General features: G+C 36.9%; 1 protein-coding gene across 1 annotated transcript in view; it reads left to right on the forward strand.

Annotated features, from left to right (window-relative positions):
• The window catches only part of THSD7A (thrombospondin type 1 domain containing 7A), a gene marked incomplete at both ends in the record, with an annotated part of 144,441 nt that overhangs the window by 66,820 nt on the left and 61,625 nt on the right, over positions 1-15,996 (forward strand). The window contains 5 exon segments of the mRNA XM_081346261.1: positions 3,067-3,301; positions 4,531-4,646; positions 7,859-7,994; positions 8,796-8,899; positions 14,966-15,160. Of these exon segments, the coding sequence (XP_081202387.1) occupies positions 3,067-3,301; positions 4,531-4,646; positions 7,859-7,994; positions 8,796-8,899; positions 14,966-15,160 (786 nt within the window).

Genomic DNA, 15,996 nt, shown 5'->3' on the forward strand with positions numbered 1-15,996 from the left:
ATCGCGGCGCCCAGCAGGCGAGGAAACACACCCGCTCCAGTCGCCCCCCCTTCCCTCAGGAGACGCGAAGCAAGTGACCGCCCGGAGCTTACCAAGGACTTGCTTCGGTGCTTCCAGGATCGCGCGCACCTCTCCCAAGCCGCCGCCGTCCGGAGACCTGCCGAAGTTTGGGGAGGTTTGGGGAGGTGCGCGCGCACCTCCCCAAACCTCCCCAAACGTCGGCAGGTCTCCAGACCTCCGTGCCCTGCCTGCCTGCTTCTTTCCGCAGCGGAAAGAAGCAGGCAGGCAGGGCGCGGAGGTCTGCTTCTTTCCGCAGCGGAAAGAAGCAGGCAGGCAGGGCGCGGAGGTCTGCTTCTTTCCGCAGCGGAAAGAAGCAGGCAGGCAGGGCGCGGAGGTCTGCTTCTTTCCGCAGCGGAAAGAAGCAGGCAGGCAGGGCGCGGAGGTCTGCTTCTTTCCGCAGCGGAAAGAAGCAGGCAAGCAGGGCACGGAGGTCTGCTTCTTTCCGCAGCGGAAAGAAGCAGGCAGGCAGGGCGCGGAGGTCTGCTTCTTTCCGCAGTGGAAAGAAGCAGGCAAGCAGGGCGCGGAGGTCTGCTTCTTTCCGCAGCGGAAAGAAGCAGGCAGGCAGGGCGCGGAGGTCTGCTTCTTTCCGCAGCAGAAAGAAGCAGGCAGGCAGGGCACGGAGGTCTGCTTCTTTCCGCAGCGGAAAGAAGCAGGCAAGCAGGGCGCGGAGGTCTGCTTCTTTCCGCAGCAGAAAGAAGCAGGCAAGCAGGGCGCGGAGGTCTGCTTCTTTCCGCAGCGGAAAGAAGCAGGCAGGCAGGGCGTGGAGGTCTGCTTCTTTCCGCAGCGGAAAGAAGCAGGCAGGCAGGGCACCAAAGCCTCGGCCGCGCACAAGTCCTCGGTAAGTTTTTTTGTTCACTGGAGTATAAGCCGAAGTGGAATTTTTCACCCCAAAAAGTGGGCTGAAAAATTCGGCTTATACTCAAGTATATACGGTAGTTTAACATGTAAAGTTTCACTTCCTTTCTGTAGGGTGGCCATTTGTTATCTTATTAAAACAAGCGAGTTATAACCTCCTCCTCCCCAGCTTCATTGATTCAAAGCAAAACAGTTTAAAGGAAAAGGCTTCCTCTTATATTGTCAGAGCAAAAACATCCAATGTTTGCAGCATTGACAACATTTTTTAAGAACTTAAGTTTCTTTATTTTCATATATATGTCCAAACAGATTATATATATCTGAAGACTTATAACTCAGCAATTTTTGTCTGAAAGCATTTAGTTGATTAATTCCTCTAATGAGTCTACTTATACTTTGATATGATAGTATCTCCATAGTTCCACTTAATATTCTGTACTGTTGTATGGTAATGCTCATTCAGTTACTAATGAGTGTTAATGATCATTAAGCTTTAATTAACAGAATGTAAAAGTAACTGGTTGGGTCTCATGTATATAACTTTGAAGAAATTATTCAGTCCTTCTTGATAGACAGTGTAAGAAATTTCTCTCTCACATAGACCCAGTGATTTGCTCAATAATATTGCTTGTAACACGTAGTTGCAAAATTGTAACAGTTCTAAATAATCCAACTTGGCAATAAATCCATTTGAGAACAATAAAATGGTTATGCATAGGATTTTATTTTTGTAACTTCATCATTGCATACGTTCAGGGCTCAGATTTGTTTATAGTTGAGTGTTCAGCCATGTTTAGTTGTAGTATCTGGCCAAATTCGCCTGGCCTCAAAAAATTAAGCAGTGTTATACCTGATTAATTGTTGTCAAGTAAACATTAGAATCTAAAAAAAAGGATTAATTCTGTATACTTACATATGTGAGACCTTTTCCAATCAGGTATAAGGGGTGTAAATGAGAGAAGATGCCATGGCTATTTACCTGTATTGTTTGCTTTATTAGGCAAACGTGATAACCCTTTATCTTCTTCCCCTGTTTCTGGATATCTCACACTGTAGTTTGGAAAAGAAATAGAGAAATAGGACCATAGTTTAAGTATCAGCAAGGGAAGCGCTGCATATTAGTCTGAGACCCAGTAGACATGTCAATCAAAACATGCAGAGTGGGTATGAAGGGCAAATATTCTAAACCAGATTATTACAGTGTCCAATACCTCTATTCCAAATGATGATTTTCCCCCTTTTCATTGAATTTCCAATATTGCAATGGTGAACAATGCATGTTCAGTGGAGAGAGGCTGTAATTTTCAATTAATGTTTTGTTTGTTTAGTAATATTCATTTGAAGACATTCTGATAGCCATAGATAATGAAAAGTCTCTTAATGTTAATTTAGTAATGTGATCTAATGGATTTTTAGATTAAACATCCACAATCTCTTATTACCTATTGTACCTAAAAATGCAATGTAATATGGGACATATATAATGATATAGTTCAGAAATATCAAAAAACTCATTGTGTCTCTTTTCTGCTTATAATTACTCATACATTCCCATTGTGTTCTTATTAGGGATCTTTGGTTACAAGAATTAAAAAATTTGGCTGCTGCCTTCTTAATTTGAAGCTAGGTTCAGATGCTGAACTTTACTAGTCTTATTAACCACAGTTTCCCAGTTCAGATATACTAATGTAATGGTATGGTTAATTAATTCCAGAAATGTTCAGCTGTGGTTTATGGAGGGGATAATACAGACTGGTGCACGTTGAGATAATTCTAACATCTTATGACAAAAGTATACTCATTGAAAGTTGTAGATCAATGTATAATTTTAGCCTATGATTTTAAACAAAAGCATCTCACACAGAAAATCATATAATCAGAGAAAAGACTGGACAAGATCACTTTTTGTGTCTTTTCTAGATGTATGGATATATTTCATGTTGTTTTCAGAGAGGAGCATTCAAGCTACAGCTGAAGAGCCCTTTCAGTCAAAAGCTTAATGCTTGTCTATTTTTTCCCCACCCACCTTGATTAAAATGATGTATTTGGGTGGGAAAGTAGGAATACTAGATATATCATCTATTTATTCCTCATTTCAGTTATAATTCTTTTTATTTCTCCTATTGTATAATCCAATATTATTTCTTCTAGTTGGCCTTCAGTGCCCAAATATCAGCATGCTACAGGAAACACGCAATTGCAATGAACATCCTTGCACAGTTTATCACTGGCAGACTGGACAGTGGGGGCAATGCATAGAAGATACTTCTGTGTCTGCATTCAACTCTTCTGCTGGTTGGAATGGAGAAGCCACCTGTGCCGTTGGAATGCAAACGAGGAAAGTCATCTGTGTGAGACTCAACATGGGACAAGTACCACCCAAAAAGTAAATATAAGTCTAGCACCTAAATGTCTTCTAAACTACTTGTATTTATAGATATAAATACAAGTACTTTAGAAGACATAATTCCATGTCAGAATGGAATTCAGAACAGAATGGAATAATGTTAAAAACAGGCCCAAATTTGTTCATACAAATGCATTGGACTGAAACTACAGTATTTTATTCTGGCTTACAAAACAGCTGCATCTATTAGAAGTGTTATTTCCAAATGGATATATTGATCACTAGGTTTCCAATATGTTAGTAGCAATATATAATAGATGAGGTCTTGTGAAGGAAAAACTGAAATATGTTAGTTAATGTGTTGAACCATCATGCTCATGTCATTTAATAAGATTTTAAAAGCAGAAGATGCACATAAAAGTGCAAATGAGAACCATGTTTTTACTTCTCTTAATAAAAAGAATTAGTGGGAAAAGATATAATCAATATTATTGGCTTTATTTTTAGAGTAACAGACTTCAGTTTAATTTGACCTTGAATAAGGTTGGAGGCCTGAAAGAGAAAGAAAGATAGCTGCAGATGTAATTATAATCTCAACAACTTGATTTAAAGGCAAGAAAACAAATACTATGATCAGAAGATGGAATATGAAATAGACACCTTTAGATGAACAGTTGAGTTAGGGAATAATATGATGAATCTACCATATGATAATAATTTTGTTTTCAATTTTTGATAATCCATGTTGAATTATGATCTGGCAGTTTATTGCCTTCCGATTTAATCAGATTAGTGTGCATTTCCCTGGAGTATCCCTTCCCATTTCTTGCACAAAACAAAATATCTTTCCAGACTTCAGATACAGCTTCTGTTCAAAATTCTATTAATCAAATTTATGACTGTGATCAACCTATGAAATAATCCTGGTACAGTTACTACTGAATTATGCCAAGTATAGAAAATTGTATTCCATTGCATAACCACAAAAACTGCTGAAATTCTCTTGAGTATAGAGAATATTTTTATGGTATTGTTCAGTTCTTATAGTTTAGTAGAGGTTTCCTCTGAATTATTGGGACACACACACAAAAAACCCACTAGGTACAGAAACATCAGTGTGGAATAAATGAACAATGTGATCCATGATTCTGAAAGGTAATGAAATTTTCTTTTTTTAAAAAAAATTCCTTTTCATCTTTTCTATTACAACTTTGACAAGTACTATATGGTTTTCACTGTACATTTAATGTTTTCATTGTTTTTTATAGGTGTCCCGAAAACCTTCGTCCTGAAACTGTTAGACCTTGCTTTTTGCCCTGTAGGAAAGACTGCATTGTGACACCTTACAGTGATTGGACATTGTGTCCTTCTTTATGTCAAGAAGGTACTAGGCTTGACTTTTATAGATAAATAATTTGAATTCCTTCTCCAGGCTGTTAACCTCATCACAAGTCTTCAAGGTTTATGTTGTGAGGTTTCAATCTGATTTAAGCAAGTATAATTTGGAGTTTTAACAGTAACTGATTTTTCAGTGGCTACTAATAAACTCACTAGCATTAAATAAGTTGTAATTAAATAAGTTGTAATTAATTAATTATGCTGCAACTACTTCCAAAACGCATTGAAATTCTATTTTATTGGTCAATTATTTAAGAGTATCTATTACAGCATTTTGGATGATTTTAGCATTCTGGTTCTTATTGCTTGATTAGAACGTAATAGCTTTTTTTTCTGTTGGGGAAGAAATATATCTGTACCAGGAACCTCTTTCAGCCTTTTAAAAGTGGCTGGAGGAAAAGACCACGTACAATAACTTTCTGTTCCAGAACAAATCTTTCTATATCAGGTGTTTGTAGGAAGATAAAATATATACGTATCTTTCTGTCTCTGTTATTCTGTGCAATAGTTGCAATGATTACAGTGTTTCTGTTTTTAATAATTTAATGTGATAGATTGATTTGTAGCCCATCCTGATTAGGATGTCACATATCTTTGTGTAAATTGAATAAAATCAAATGAAAAAGAAATGCATTAACAAATAAAAAAAATTGCGTGAGCATTCAGTAAAAAATAATAATACTGAAAACTATGTTGAACTAATTAATGTGTTATCTAAGTTCCCATATTCTGCAGAATCTTGACCCCCAAACCTACTCTCTGAAAGATATCTGTAATTCTTACTGATTTTCATGATTATTTTCCCCGTCTCTATGACCATTATGTTTAGTAAATAGCCTTCATTATTCCTTCTGATCTTTTTGTATCCATTGATTAAAGTCTAACCTTCCTATTGAGATGGGTCTCTCAGTTTGGTAAATATTAATATAATTTTAAATTGAAGTGTTCTTTGAGTTGACTCTGCGCACATGTCTGGTATTGATTACATTTGTTCAATTTATGGAGGGGTATAATTGAAATTAAGAAAGTGACCTGATATATACAATGATACTTTGTTACTTGGCTGCTTTGAAACTCATTTTGTCATGAAAATTTTGTTCCGGTACTCATGCGTAAGCTAGAACTTGTCAATGTCAGATGCCTTGTGACTCACTACATTATTCCTTATGGGAAAATTTTGTTTGGTAGTCATCTCAAAGATGTTGAGACTCTAGAAAGAGTACAGAGAAGAGAAACAAAGATGATCAGGGGACTGGAGGCTAAAACATGTAAAGAACAGTTGCTAGAATTGGGTATGTCTAGTTTAATGAAGAGAAGGACAAGGGGTGACATGATAGCAGTGTTCCAATATCTCAGGGTTGCCCCAGAGAAGAGGGAGTCAAGCTATTCTCCAAAGCACCTGAATGCAGGACAAGAAGCAATGGCTGGAAACTAATCAAGGAAAGAAGCAACATAGAACTAAGGAGAAATTTTCTGACAGAACAATTAGTCAGTGGAACAACCTGCCTCCAGAAGTTGTGAATGCTCCAACAGGTTTTTAAGAAGAGACCTGACAGCCATTTGTCTGAAATGCTATAGGGTTTCCTGCCTGAGCAGGGGGTTGGACTAGATGACCTCTAAGATCCCTTCCATCACCACCACCACCACCACCACCACCACCACCACCACCACCACCACCACCATCATCATCATCATCATCATCATTATTATTATTATTATTATTATTATTATTATTATTATTATTATTATTATTATCTCATCACACGTCCTGGAACCAATTAATGAACCAAATTAGTATCCAATAAATTTCACCTTCCTGTTTAGCAGTACAGAGGGTTTATCCCTTTTCTAACATATAAACAATAGTAGAATGAAGCGATATTTTTCCTCCTTTTTATTCTATATTTTCCATAGAAGATAGAAGTTATAGATATTAAAATATTATTCTGGAAAAATAAACACCATGCAGATAAACTTTAGGAATCTTAACTGAGCACATCTTACCAGATGTTTAATGTAACTGGTTGAAATTACAATTTTACACGCTACATTTCTTTTGAATTTCTTCTACACCCTAATTATATTTCCAAAGTAATTTTGATGGCATGAATTTTGTCCACATATTTCTACTTTATCTCTTTGTCTCTAGCAGGAGGCATTTATCTTAATATGTATGCACTGTAATTGCTACAGTCAATAATATAATTCCTCATTCATGTCAGTTAATCTCCTTGTGGCATATGGTGTTTGCTTTCACTCCCTCTTTGCTGAAGTCCTGTCCTTGTTGTACTGAAAAGATATCCTGTTTAGTTCACAGCCTGTGCTCCATGTTGTGTAAAATGTGAGATCAATACAGGGTTATTTTTACAGCTACTCTGGTTGCTAATTAAAGTATTTACCAACTAATAAAGGATTAGGCAGATTAAACCTGTAACTGAAAACAAAGAGCATGTTGAAACTCTAGGCTTTAAAGAAGTGCTTGAAATATTTAATATGATAGCAAAGAGGAGGAACTAGATATGTGATTCCAATGTGTTAAGTATAGAGTAATGGACAGGGTGAAATAAACTTGGATCTTTCTAATTCTTGAACAGCAATAAAAATGCTTTTGTTATGAGTTAGGCAATATGAATATCTTAGTAAGTGCCCACCATTGATAGAAACCGCAAGATTATCCACGATCAAAACAATATTGTGTTGTGGGGTCAGGAAGGGTGCACAGGGTTGCAGCATAGTTTGCAAGAGCGTGCAAGAGATAAATAAATACAGTATTTGACTGTACACGAGAGATATGCATGAAATACTGCTGATCTTAGATTCCTAAATCAAGGGAAGGGTATATTAAATGTAAGATACAACCTTCCAAAGTAAGTTACCATGGGCGTTATGGTTGAACTGAATATACATAGAAAATCACGTTGAAAATAAATGTGAGAACTTTATAAAATATTCAGATATAAACTATGACAGTATCATACATGATTTGGTTTTTTTTTCTGTGCTAGTGCATCATTTATTTATACTTTGTTTTAACCTAATAGTTAAATAATGTTTGTTTTATGGTTTTTCAAATATATTTAAAATGTATTCTGAAGTAGTCAGCAACTAGTAGAGCAGTGTCTTTATAATTTCTCAAATTTCAGTGCAGTGGTCCAATAACAAGAGAAGCAAAATGGATGTTTGTATGTTTGTTCATAGGGTCAGTTGTTTCTGTGACAAAACAGTCTCGACATCGAGTCATCTTGCAGCTCCCTGCAAATGGGGGCCGTGACTGCCCAGAGACCTTATATGAAGAAAAAGACTGTGATCCTCCTCCTGTCTGCTTGTTTTATAGGTGACACTTTATTTTTAATTAAAACTCCTTTTGACCTCTGTCACTCTAGAACACAGAAGGGTTGCCTTTTGGGGGGAACCAAGAATCACACTTAAATGTTTTGGATGTGACCCATGTTACATACATGGAAGGGAGGTGGAAGTTTCTGTTGGGGGAAGTTATACCTTTGATAGCAGTTTGCCATTTTCCTTTATTTATGAAACTATAAAAAGCCTGCCTTATATGTCCAGCATTGGGGAAAGGGTTAGCCTGGAAAAGCTAATTAAAGTTTTAGAATAATGGGGTGCTTGAATGGAAGATGATCAGGCAAACCCAGGGTTACAGATTAGACTGAAAAGTTCTAAATGCAAACAACCATCTAGTTGCTGGCTACAAAAATTGCCCTTGAACCACATTTTTTTAAAGATATGAAGATAATCCAAGTAAAGATAACAGGTTAAACTTTAATTCCAGTGTAAGTGAACAGAGCAAAGCATGAAGTTAAATGAAAAGTCATGTGATTATTTTTCTGTGTCTATAAGAATCTTTAGAATCTCTTGCAAGTAATGAAGCTGTGATCGGAGCATATATGTAATTTTCTTGCTAATAAAATGACAGATTGCTACTGCTTTCTTCTGAATGATGATGATTGCTATTTTAAAAAGTCCTTTGCCATTCAAGCCGTTCAAATATGATCCTATTTTTCAGCACCAGCAAGGATCAGCTTGAGATTGCCATTTTGTTAGACTTATTGAAAGTAAGTACAATTACTGTGACCTGTGTTCACATAGTCATTTGGTGTTTGTTTGTTTTTTGCTGCAGATGGAAGACACACAAATGGCGCCGATGCCAACTTGTACCATGGTATGTTCGGCAAGACAGCCCAGGTGCCCAAGAGACATGTGGTCCAGGTCTACAAGCAAGAGGTTAGAAGCACTAAAACTGATTCATGATATTCATCATATGGGTTTACACTTTCATGAAGATTTTTCCCTCCTCAGCTGTTCACGTTCTGTTGAATCTGTGCTTGCATTTTGAGATGTCCTGTTATTCGATATATAGAGCTCCAAGGACAAAACATTGTTGGTACACAATCAATCCCAGATTTAGCATATAAACTGGAGAGGTCTAAACAAAATCCCCTCTTCAGTATCCGTTTAGAAATCTTTCCAGTAAGTGAACAGCTAAGCAGCAGAAAGAAGCAATAAGGATATGAGTGGTGCTGAGGAGCACTAGATTATGCTGTGACTGTGCTGTTGCTGCTATAGTTTCCATTTTCACTTTCCCAGAATCCCTCCAGACCAGGTAGCACATCATTTTTCAGGACAAGAGATATGAATGGCCTTTAACTAACACATTAGGGCTACACTCCAGATAGTAAGCCAAGATAAAACTGGGGCCAGGATAACAACTCAATGTGATTTAATTCAATTTGCATTTTAATTAAAACAAATTACATTAATTAAACATGGCTAATATGATTGTTCCACAGAGGTTTTAATAACTTCCCCCTCCTTTCACATTCAAAGGTGCAATTTGGTGACAACGTTTAGAGGGTCTTTGGGGTATCCTGACTAACTAGCCATGAGGAGCTCAGCATTGTGCTCTTCTGCTGTAAGCTGTATGTAGAGGGATCCAAACACTTGGTCCTGGGCTTTTCATCTGGGGGAGGGGGAATATCTGTCATTAAATTAATAAATGAATAGTAAACCAGCAATAGAAAGATGTTAGCTTCAGTCTTGGTCTTTGCCTTTCTGTGCCAGATGTGGATACTGAGTTTAGCTACATCAGAAAAGAATGGTTCAAATATGCATATGCTTGACAGTTAATCTTTCTCATTTAGCTTGGGTGCTGTTTTTCCTGGGTTAATTAGAAATTAAATGAAGTTGGCAAAAATTAAGTGAAAACATGGAAAAGCCTACCCTTGTCAGTTTCCAGTTGTAATTGGAATAAATGCTCACATTGCTGTTATAATTAAAGTAATATGTTTGTATTTTCAGCTTTCTGTTTTTTAATCATACTGAGCTGGGATAAGTTCAGGAGTGAATCAAAAAAAGTAACATAAGTGGTCATCCTTTGAGAGAACTCTGACTCTATCTGTCTTGCATAATTTGCTTTTGTTTCAAATCATACCAATGTAAATGAATATGCTACAACTTTAATTGGAGGACAATTTTTTTTTCAGTCCTGTCAGTGAAAACATTTTCAATTTCCTCTGCTTCTTTCTCCCCAACTCCTTCCTTGCTATGTACTTAACACAATAAATCAATTCACATATTGTGTTAATAGCAGCGACAACGTTGGGGAAGTAACTACAAAGTTTAAGTGGAGAGGGGGGGGCTTAGGAGTGCATGCCCCAGCACACCATCAAAATACACAGTGGCATGTGAAAAATGCAAAAAACTGACTAAATTCTTAAAATTCTGGCTTTATTCAGAAAGCTTTTATTCTACATTTTTAAATAACTAAATCTATGTGTATTCTTAGGAGTTAGCTCTAATACTAGTCTGAAACTCACAGCTGAAAGTAGGCAATGTCTATACATTAGGCATTTGATGCTGCTTTTTCATAGAATTACAATTCTGATCTTCAAAAACTCAACAGTTTGGTGAAGAATCTTTAAGGGCAAAAACTAACAGTTGTGACTTATATGAGAGATTAGAACAACAAGATGATTCATCCGGAATTTTTTGTCTTCTCATGATACTAGAAAAGTATTGATGGCAATTGTATTCCAACTTGGGCAGAAAGCTTTTCTTGACATGCCTGTATTGTAAACATAGAACATAACTCATCTAATTGGAGGAATGTAGGTCTGTAGGTAAGAACTAGAAGAAAGAATTAAATTAATTGCTACCCAAAGAAAAAAACAAGAATGTAAGATAATTCAGTGCAGTGTGTCCTTTTGTCCACCAGAAAACATAGGAAGTAAATAAATATGAAGAGGACTCAAAACTACATATATTTTCAGAGCAAATATGTGCTTTAAAAAGAAAAAGTGCGGTCATGAAGGTATTGTCTTTGAAAATAACAGGCAATTACAAATATGCAGAAAAAATAATGCATAATTTGTATGAAATATAAAATACCTTAAAGCAATTTAATAACACCAGTACATTTTTACAGCTTGTGTAATTTGGTTGTATTTGACTAGGCAATATAAATAGTTTAGGGATTTTTTTCCATTAAAAATGATTTTTATACACCGGGCAGACTTTGTATTTAATTATCCACATAATTTAATTTATGAGTCCATGTCCCCTTGTGGTATAGTTTAAGCAATGCTATCAGCTATAATTGTATCAGTCTTCTGTCGGCAAAATTAGAAGTGAAATTTATGTCAGATAACTCTTTTAGGAAGCCTGAGATATCAAACAGGTATATAGTATGTTAAGCGAACTAGATGCTTGTTAAATTGGGTATAATTGGCAACTGCATCCTTGTGGTTTATGGGAGTATTTTGCAATTCTTTGTGGTTAATCCAGAATAAGCACATTTCTAATTCTTAGTCTTAATGCTTGTAATCAATTTAATGTCAGCGGAGTGATTAATTATTAGCCTGGCAAAATGTGATAAGAGACTGATTTCTAGTCTCAAATGCTATTTGCACTATATTAGTAAAATAGTGGACTTGGATGCAACTTAAATTGTTTTAGAATGTGTATAAATTGAAGGTTTCCATGGATTGGTATATAAGCATACTATTATTTTGCTTACCATGGCTTTCTTTCTATGGCTTATTAAATAATTTATCATTAACATTTTCTGTTAATAGCAAAGATATTTGGGGGTTAGGGAATGCTACCTATATATATATACTTTGACAGCAATCATTCATTTCATGCCAGATAGCATCAGCTGTGTAAGTACTCTTGCATCGTGAGCATTCTCATGTTCCTGAATCAGTTTCATATTAGTATGTTCATACACTATCATCTGTGCAGCTGAACTGATTTATTTCTGACACGGCATTGAGATACCCAAGGGCAAATCTAAATTTTCAGAACATATTACCTGGATAGTTTTGCCAGTATTTTTACCTGCAGCTGAGGTGGTCTGAGGAATTGTTTTCCCCTTTGTCCTGCTCTAGACAATGAAACGTCCCAGATAAACACAATGAGGTGGTCACTGACCTCGAGCCAGACATCCTAGAATGTGAAGTGAAGTGGGCCTTAGAAAAGCTGAGCAACAACAAAGCTAGTGGAGGTGACAGTATTCCAGCTGAGCTATTCAAAATCTTAAAAGACAATGCAGTAAAAGTGCTACACTCAATTTGCCAGCAAATTTGGAAAACCCAACAGTGGCCACAGGATTGGAAAAGATCAGTTTACATTCCAATTCCAAAGAAAGGCAGTGCCAAAGAATGTTCAAACTATCGCACCATTGCACTCATTTCTCATGCTAGCAAAGTCATGCTTAAAATCCTACAAGCTAGACTTCAGCAGTATGTGGATCGAGAACTACCAGAAGTACAGGCAGGATTTCGAAGAGGCAGAGGAACTAGAGATCAAATTGCCAACATACGCTGGATCATGGAGAAAGCCAGAGAGTTCCAGAAAAACATCTACTTCTGCTTCATTGACTACGCTAAAGCCTTTGATTGTGTGGATCATAACAAACTGTGGCAAGTTCTTAAAGAGATGGGAGTACCAGACCATCTTATTTGTCTCTTGAGAAATCTATATGCGGGTCAAGAAGCAACAGTGAGAACTGGACATGGAACCACTGATTGGTTCAAAATTGGAAAAGGAGTCCGGCAAGGCTGTATACTGTCGCCCTGCCTATTTAACTTATATGCAGAGCACATCATGAGAAAGGCAGGGCTAGATGAATCAAAAGTTGGAATTAAGATTGCCGGAAGAAATATCAACAACCTAAGATACGCAGATGATACCACTCTAATGGCAGAAAGTGAAGAAGAACTAAAGAGCCTCTTGTTGCGGGTGAAGAAGGAGAGTGCAAAACTTGGGTTGAAACTTAACATTAAGAAAACCAAGATCATGGCATCTGGCCCTCTCAATTCCTGGCAAATAGATGGGGAAGAAATGGAGGTAGTGACAGATTTTATTTTCCTGGGCTCCAAGATCACTGCAGATGGGGACTGTAGCCAAGAAATTAAAAGACGCTTGCTCCTGGGGAGGAAAGCCATGGCAAATCTAGACAGCACACTAAAAAGCAGAGACATCACCCTGTCAACAAAAGTGCGTATAGTCAAGGCTATGGTCTTCCCAGTTGCAATGTATGGCAGTGAAAGTTGGACCATAAGAAAGGCTGAGCGCCAAAGAATTGAGGCCTTTGAACTATGGTGCTGGAGAAGACTCCTGCGAGTCCCTTGGACTGCAAGGCGATCAAACCGGTCAGTCCTAGAGGAGATCAATCCTGACTGCTCTTTAGAAGGCCAGATCCTGAAGCTAAAACTCAAATACTTTGGCCACCTAATGAGAAGGAAGGACTCATTGGAGAAGAGCCTAATGCTGGGAAAGATTGAAGGCAATAGAAGAAGGGGACGACAGAGAATGAGGTGGCTGGATGGAGTCACTGAAGCAGTAGGCGCGAGCTTAAATGGACTCCAGAAGATGGTAGAGGACAGGAAGGCCTGGAGGAATGTTGTCCATAGGGTCGCGATGGGTCGGACACGACTTCGCAGCTAACAACAACAAGACAATGAAAGACATATGGATGCTTGTATTTCATGCAAACAGACTTTTAGTTACATTAGCTTCTGCTAGTTCCTTGTGGGCCCACTTCCTTTCATTTAGGCTTTGACTTATTCTTCTCCCCCTTCCCCCAATAATCCTAGCTTTCTAATTTTTTAAAAATGAGATGGATAACCAATCAGCTGGTTGGCCTGAAGAGCACAGGTAATCTTCAATTTACAATCATTTGACCATTCAAAGTTACAATGACACTGAAAAAAAGTGACTTAAACCATTTTTCATGCTTATGACCATTGCAGCATTCCAATGGTCACATGTTCAAATTTGGATGCTTGGCAACTGACTCATATTTATGACGGTTTCAGTGTCCCAGGGTCATGCAATCACCTGGGAAGGTCTTATTTGCAAAATAAAATCTTCTCTTAGACCCTAGTCCATACATTATCGGGAGTAAATGTTTTTGAAATCAGCATGACACATTAGTAAGAAAATCTCCATAAAACAGGGAGTATGGCTAGCTACCAAAAGCATTTCGTTTGTTTTTTGCTTTTTATATAGAACTGGAACAAGCAGCCTTTTCTCTGTTGCATGAAAAGACGCTGGAGAAAGTGAATTGGCCATGGCTAGTTAAGAGTGTTATGAAGTGGTAGAATTGCTAGTCGAAAATAGCAGTTGGCTAATGGTATGAAATGAAATATCATTCCAATAGACACTTTCAAAGAAACTGTATCTTGTTCTCTGTAAGATATAGGAATGTATTCTATTATCAAATGTCTTCATGTCTACAAATTTCTTTATGGCATTGTTGCTGGAAAGGAGATCTTTTGTGTTTCGTTACACTTCATTATAATATTCAGATACACATTGTTTCTGCTTTCCTACCAATTTTATTTTCCAAGAGGAGCTGTTTCCAGATTGAAAAATGTTTACACATGCATAATTTCAGTATATTTAGAATTGCAGCAAGAATCAAAGTTTTTCCCCCTAAAGTCTATTATTCTTCAAATTAGCTATACAGAGAAGTTAAATTATGCTGTAAAGTGGGTAATAATAAATCGTATACTTTCCTTCACAATATATTTGTATTGTATTTCTATGTCACATTGTTTGGATCAACTGCTTATTTGAATTACATAGGAGATATGCATTATTCTGTGTTTCCTGATATTTTAAAATGAATCCATTGTGGAGAGTTCCCAGGGGAAATAATATTATTCATGAACATAATGCCTTGCTCCTAAATCAAATGTGGGTGCCTGTTGTTAGCTGTTACATTGTCTAACACATAAAAGGTCTGTCAGTTTGTTATAGTTACTTCTGCTTTCCTGCTTCCAGCTATTACATGTCGCAAACAAGATGGCAGCCAAGCTGATATTGGTGAATGTCTCAAATATGCAGGGCCTTTACCACCCTTAACACAACTCTGCCAAATTCCTTGCCAAGATGACTGCCTATTCACAACTTGGTCAAAATTTTCTGCTTGCGGTGTGGACTGTGGATCAGTTAGAACAAGGAAGCGTTTACTCATTGGTAAGAGTTAAAACAAATATCTGCATCTGTGTTGTTGGTAGTAGTATTGGTGGTACAAGTAATGATATTTGTATTTACTGGGAAATAAATTATATTTAGCATAGATAAATTATAAGTAGTAGGACTTAAATCAGTAGTATTCATGAGGATATATGTAAAAAGGAAATATGGCAGCTAGAAAAACACAATCTTTTCACATGTGTTGAATCTTATGCAAAAAGGGTGGAACATTTTATTTTATTTTTTTAATTTTAATTCCATTTATATCCCGCCCTTCTCCGAAGACTCAGGGCGGCTTACAAGCTTAGCAGTAGCCTTCATTCTATGTATATGCCTGCTTATTAGGGCTTTCACACACACCCTAAGCGGCATTAAATGCATAATTATGATTGACATCTTGATTTTTTAAAAGCTCCCCCCACTCATCCCTCCTTAAGGCATTTTTACTTTAATTATGACTAAATATTGAATCTATCACAAGTAGTGAAGGATTTTGCAATTATAAATATGCTTATGCAGAAGATAAAGTCTATGGGGTTTAATCACAGGTAGGTCATTGTGAAGCTTTACTATACTTTAACCAGTTGAATAGCAAGTGTGGCTAGAAAGCATAAACACCATAAGAACTTTTCTTTCATGAAATCTAGATTAGTTTACATTAGCCAAGGTTCTATTTTTTAACAGCTCATATAAAAGTCTACAGATTTAGACATTTATGTTTTATAAGAAATATACATGTATTTCAGGTTTATATTTCTTTATAATTCTTTTTTATAGGTTCCTGAAAATGTAGTATCTCATTTGTCAATAGAAATCAATGCATTTGCATTTAGCTT

The sequence above is a fragment of the Vipera berus genome (genome assembly GCF_964194415.1).
Source record: "Vipera berus genome assembly, chromosome: Z".
NCBI lineage: Eukaryota > Metazoa > Chordata > Lepidosauria > Squamata > Viperidae > Vipera > Vipera berus.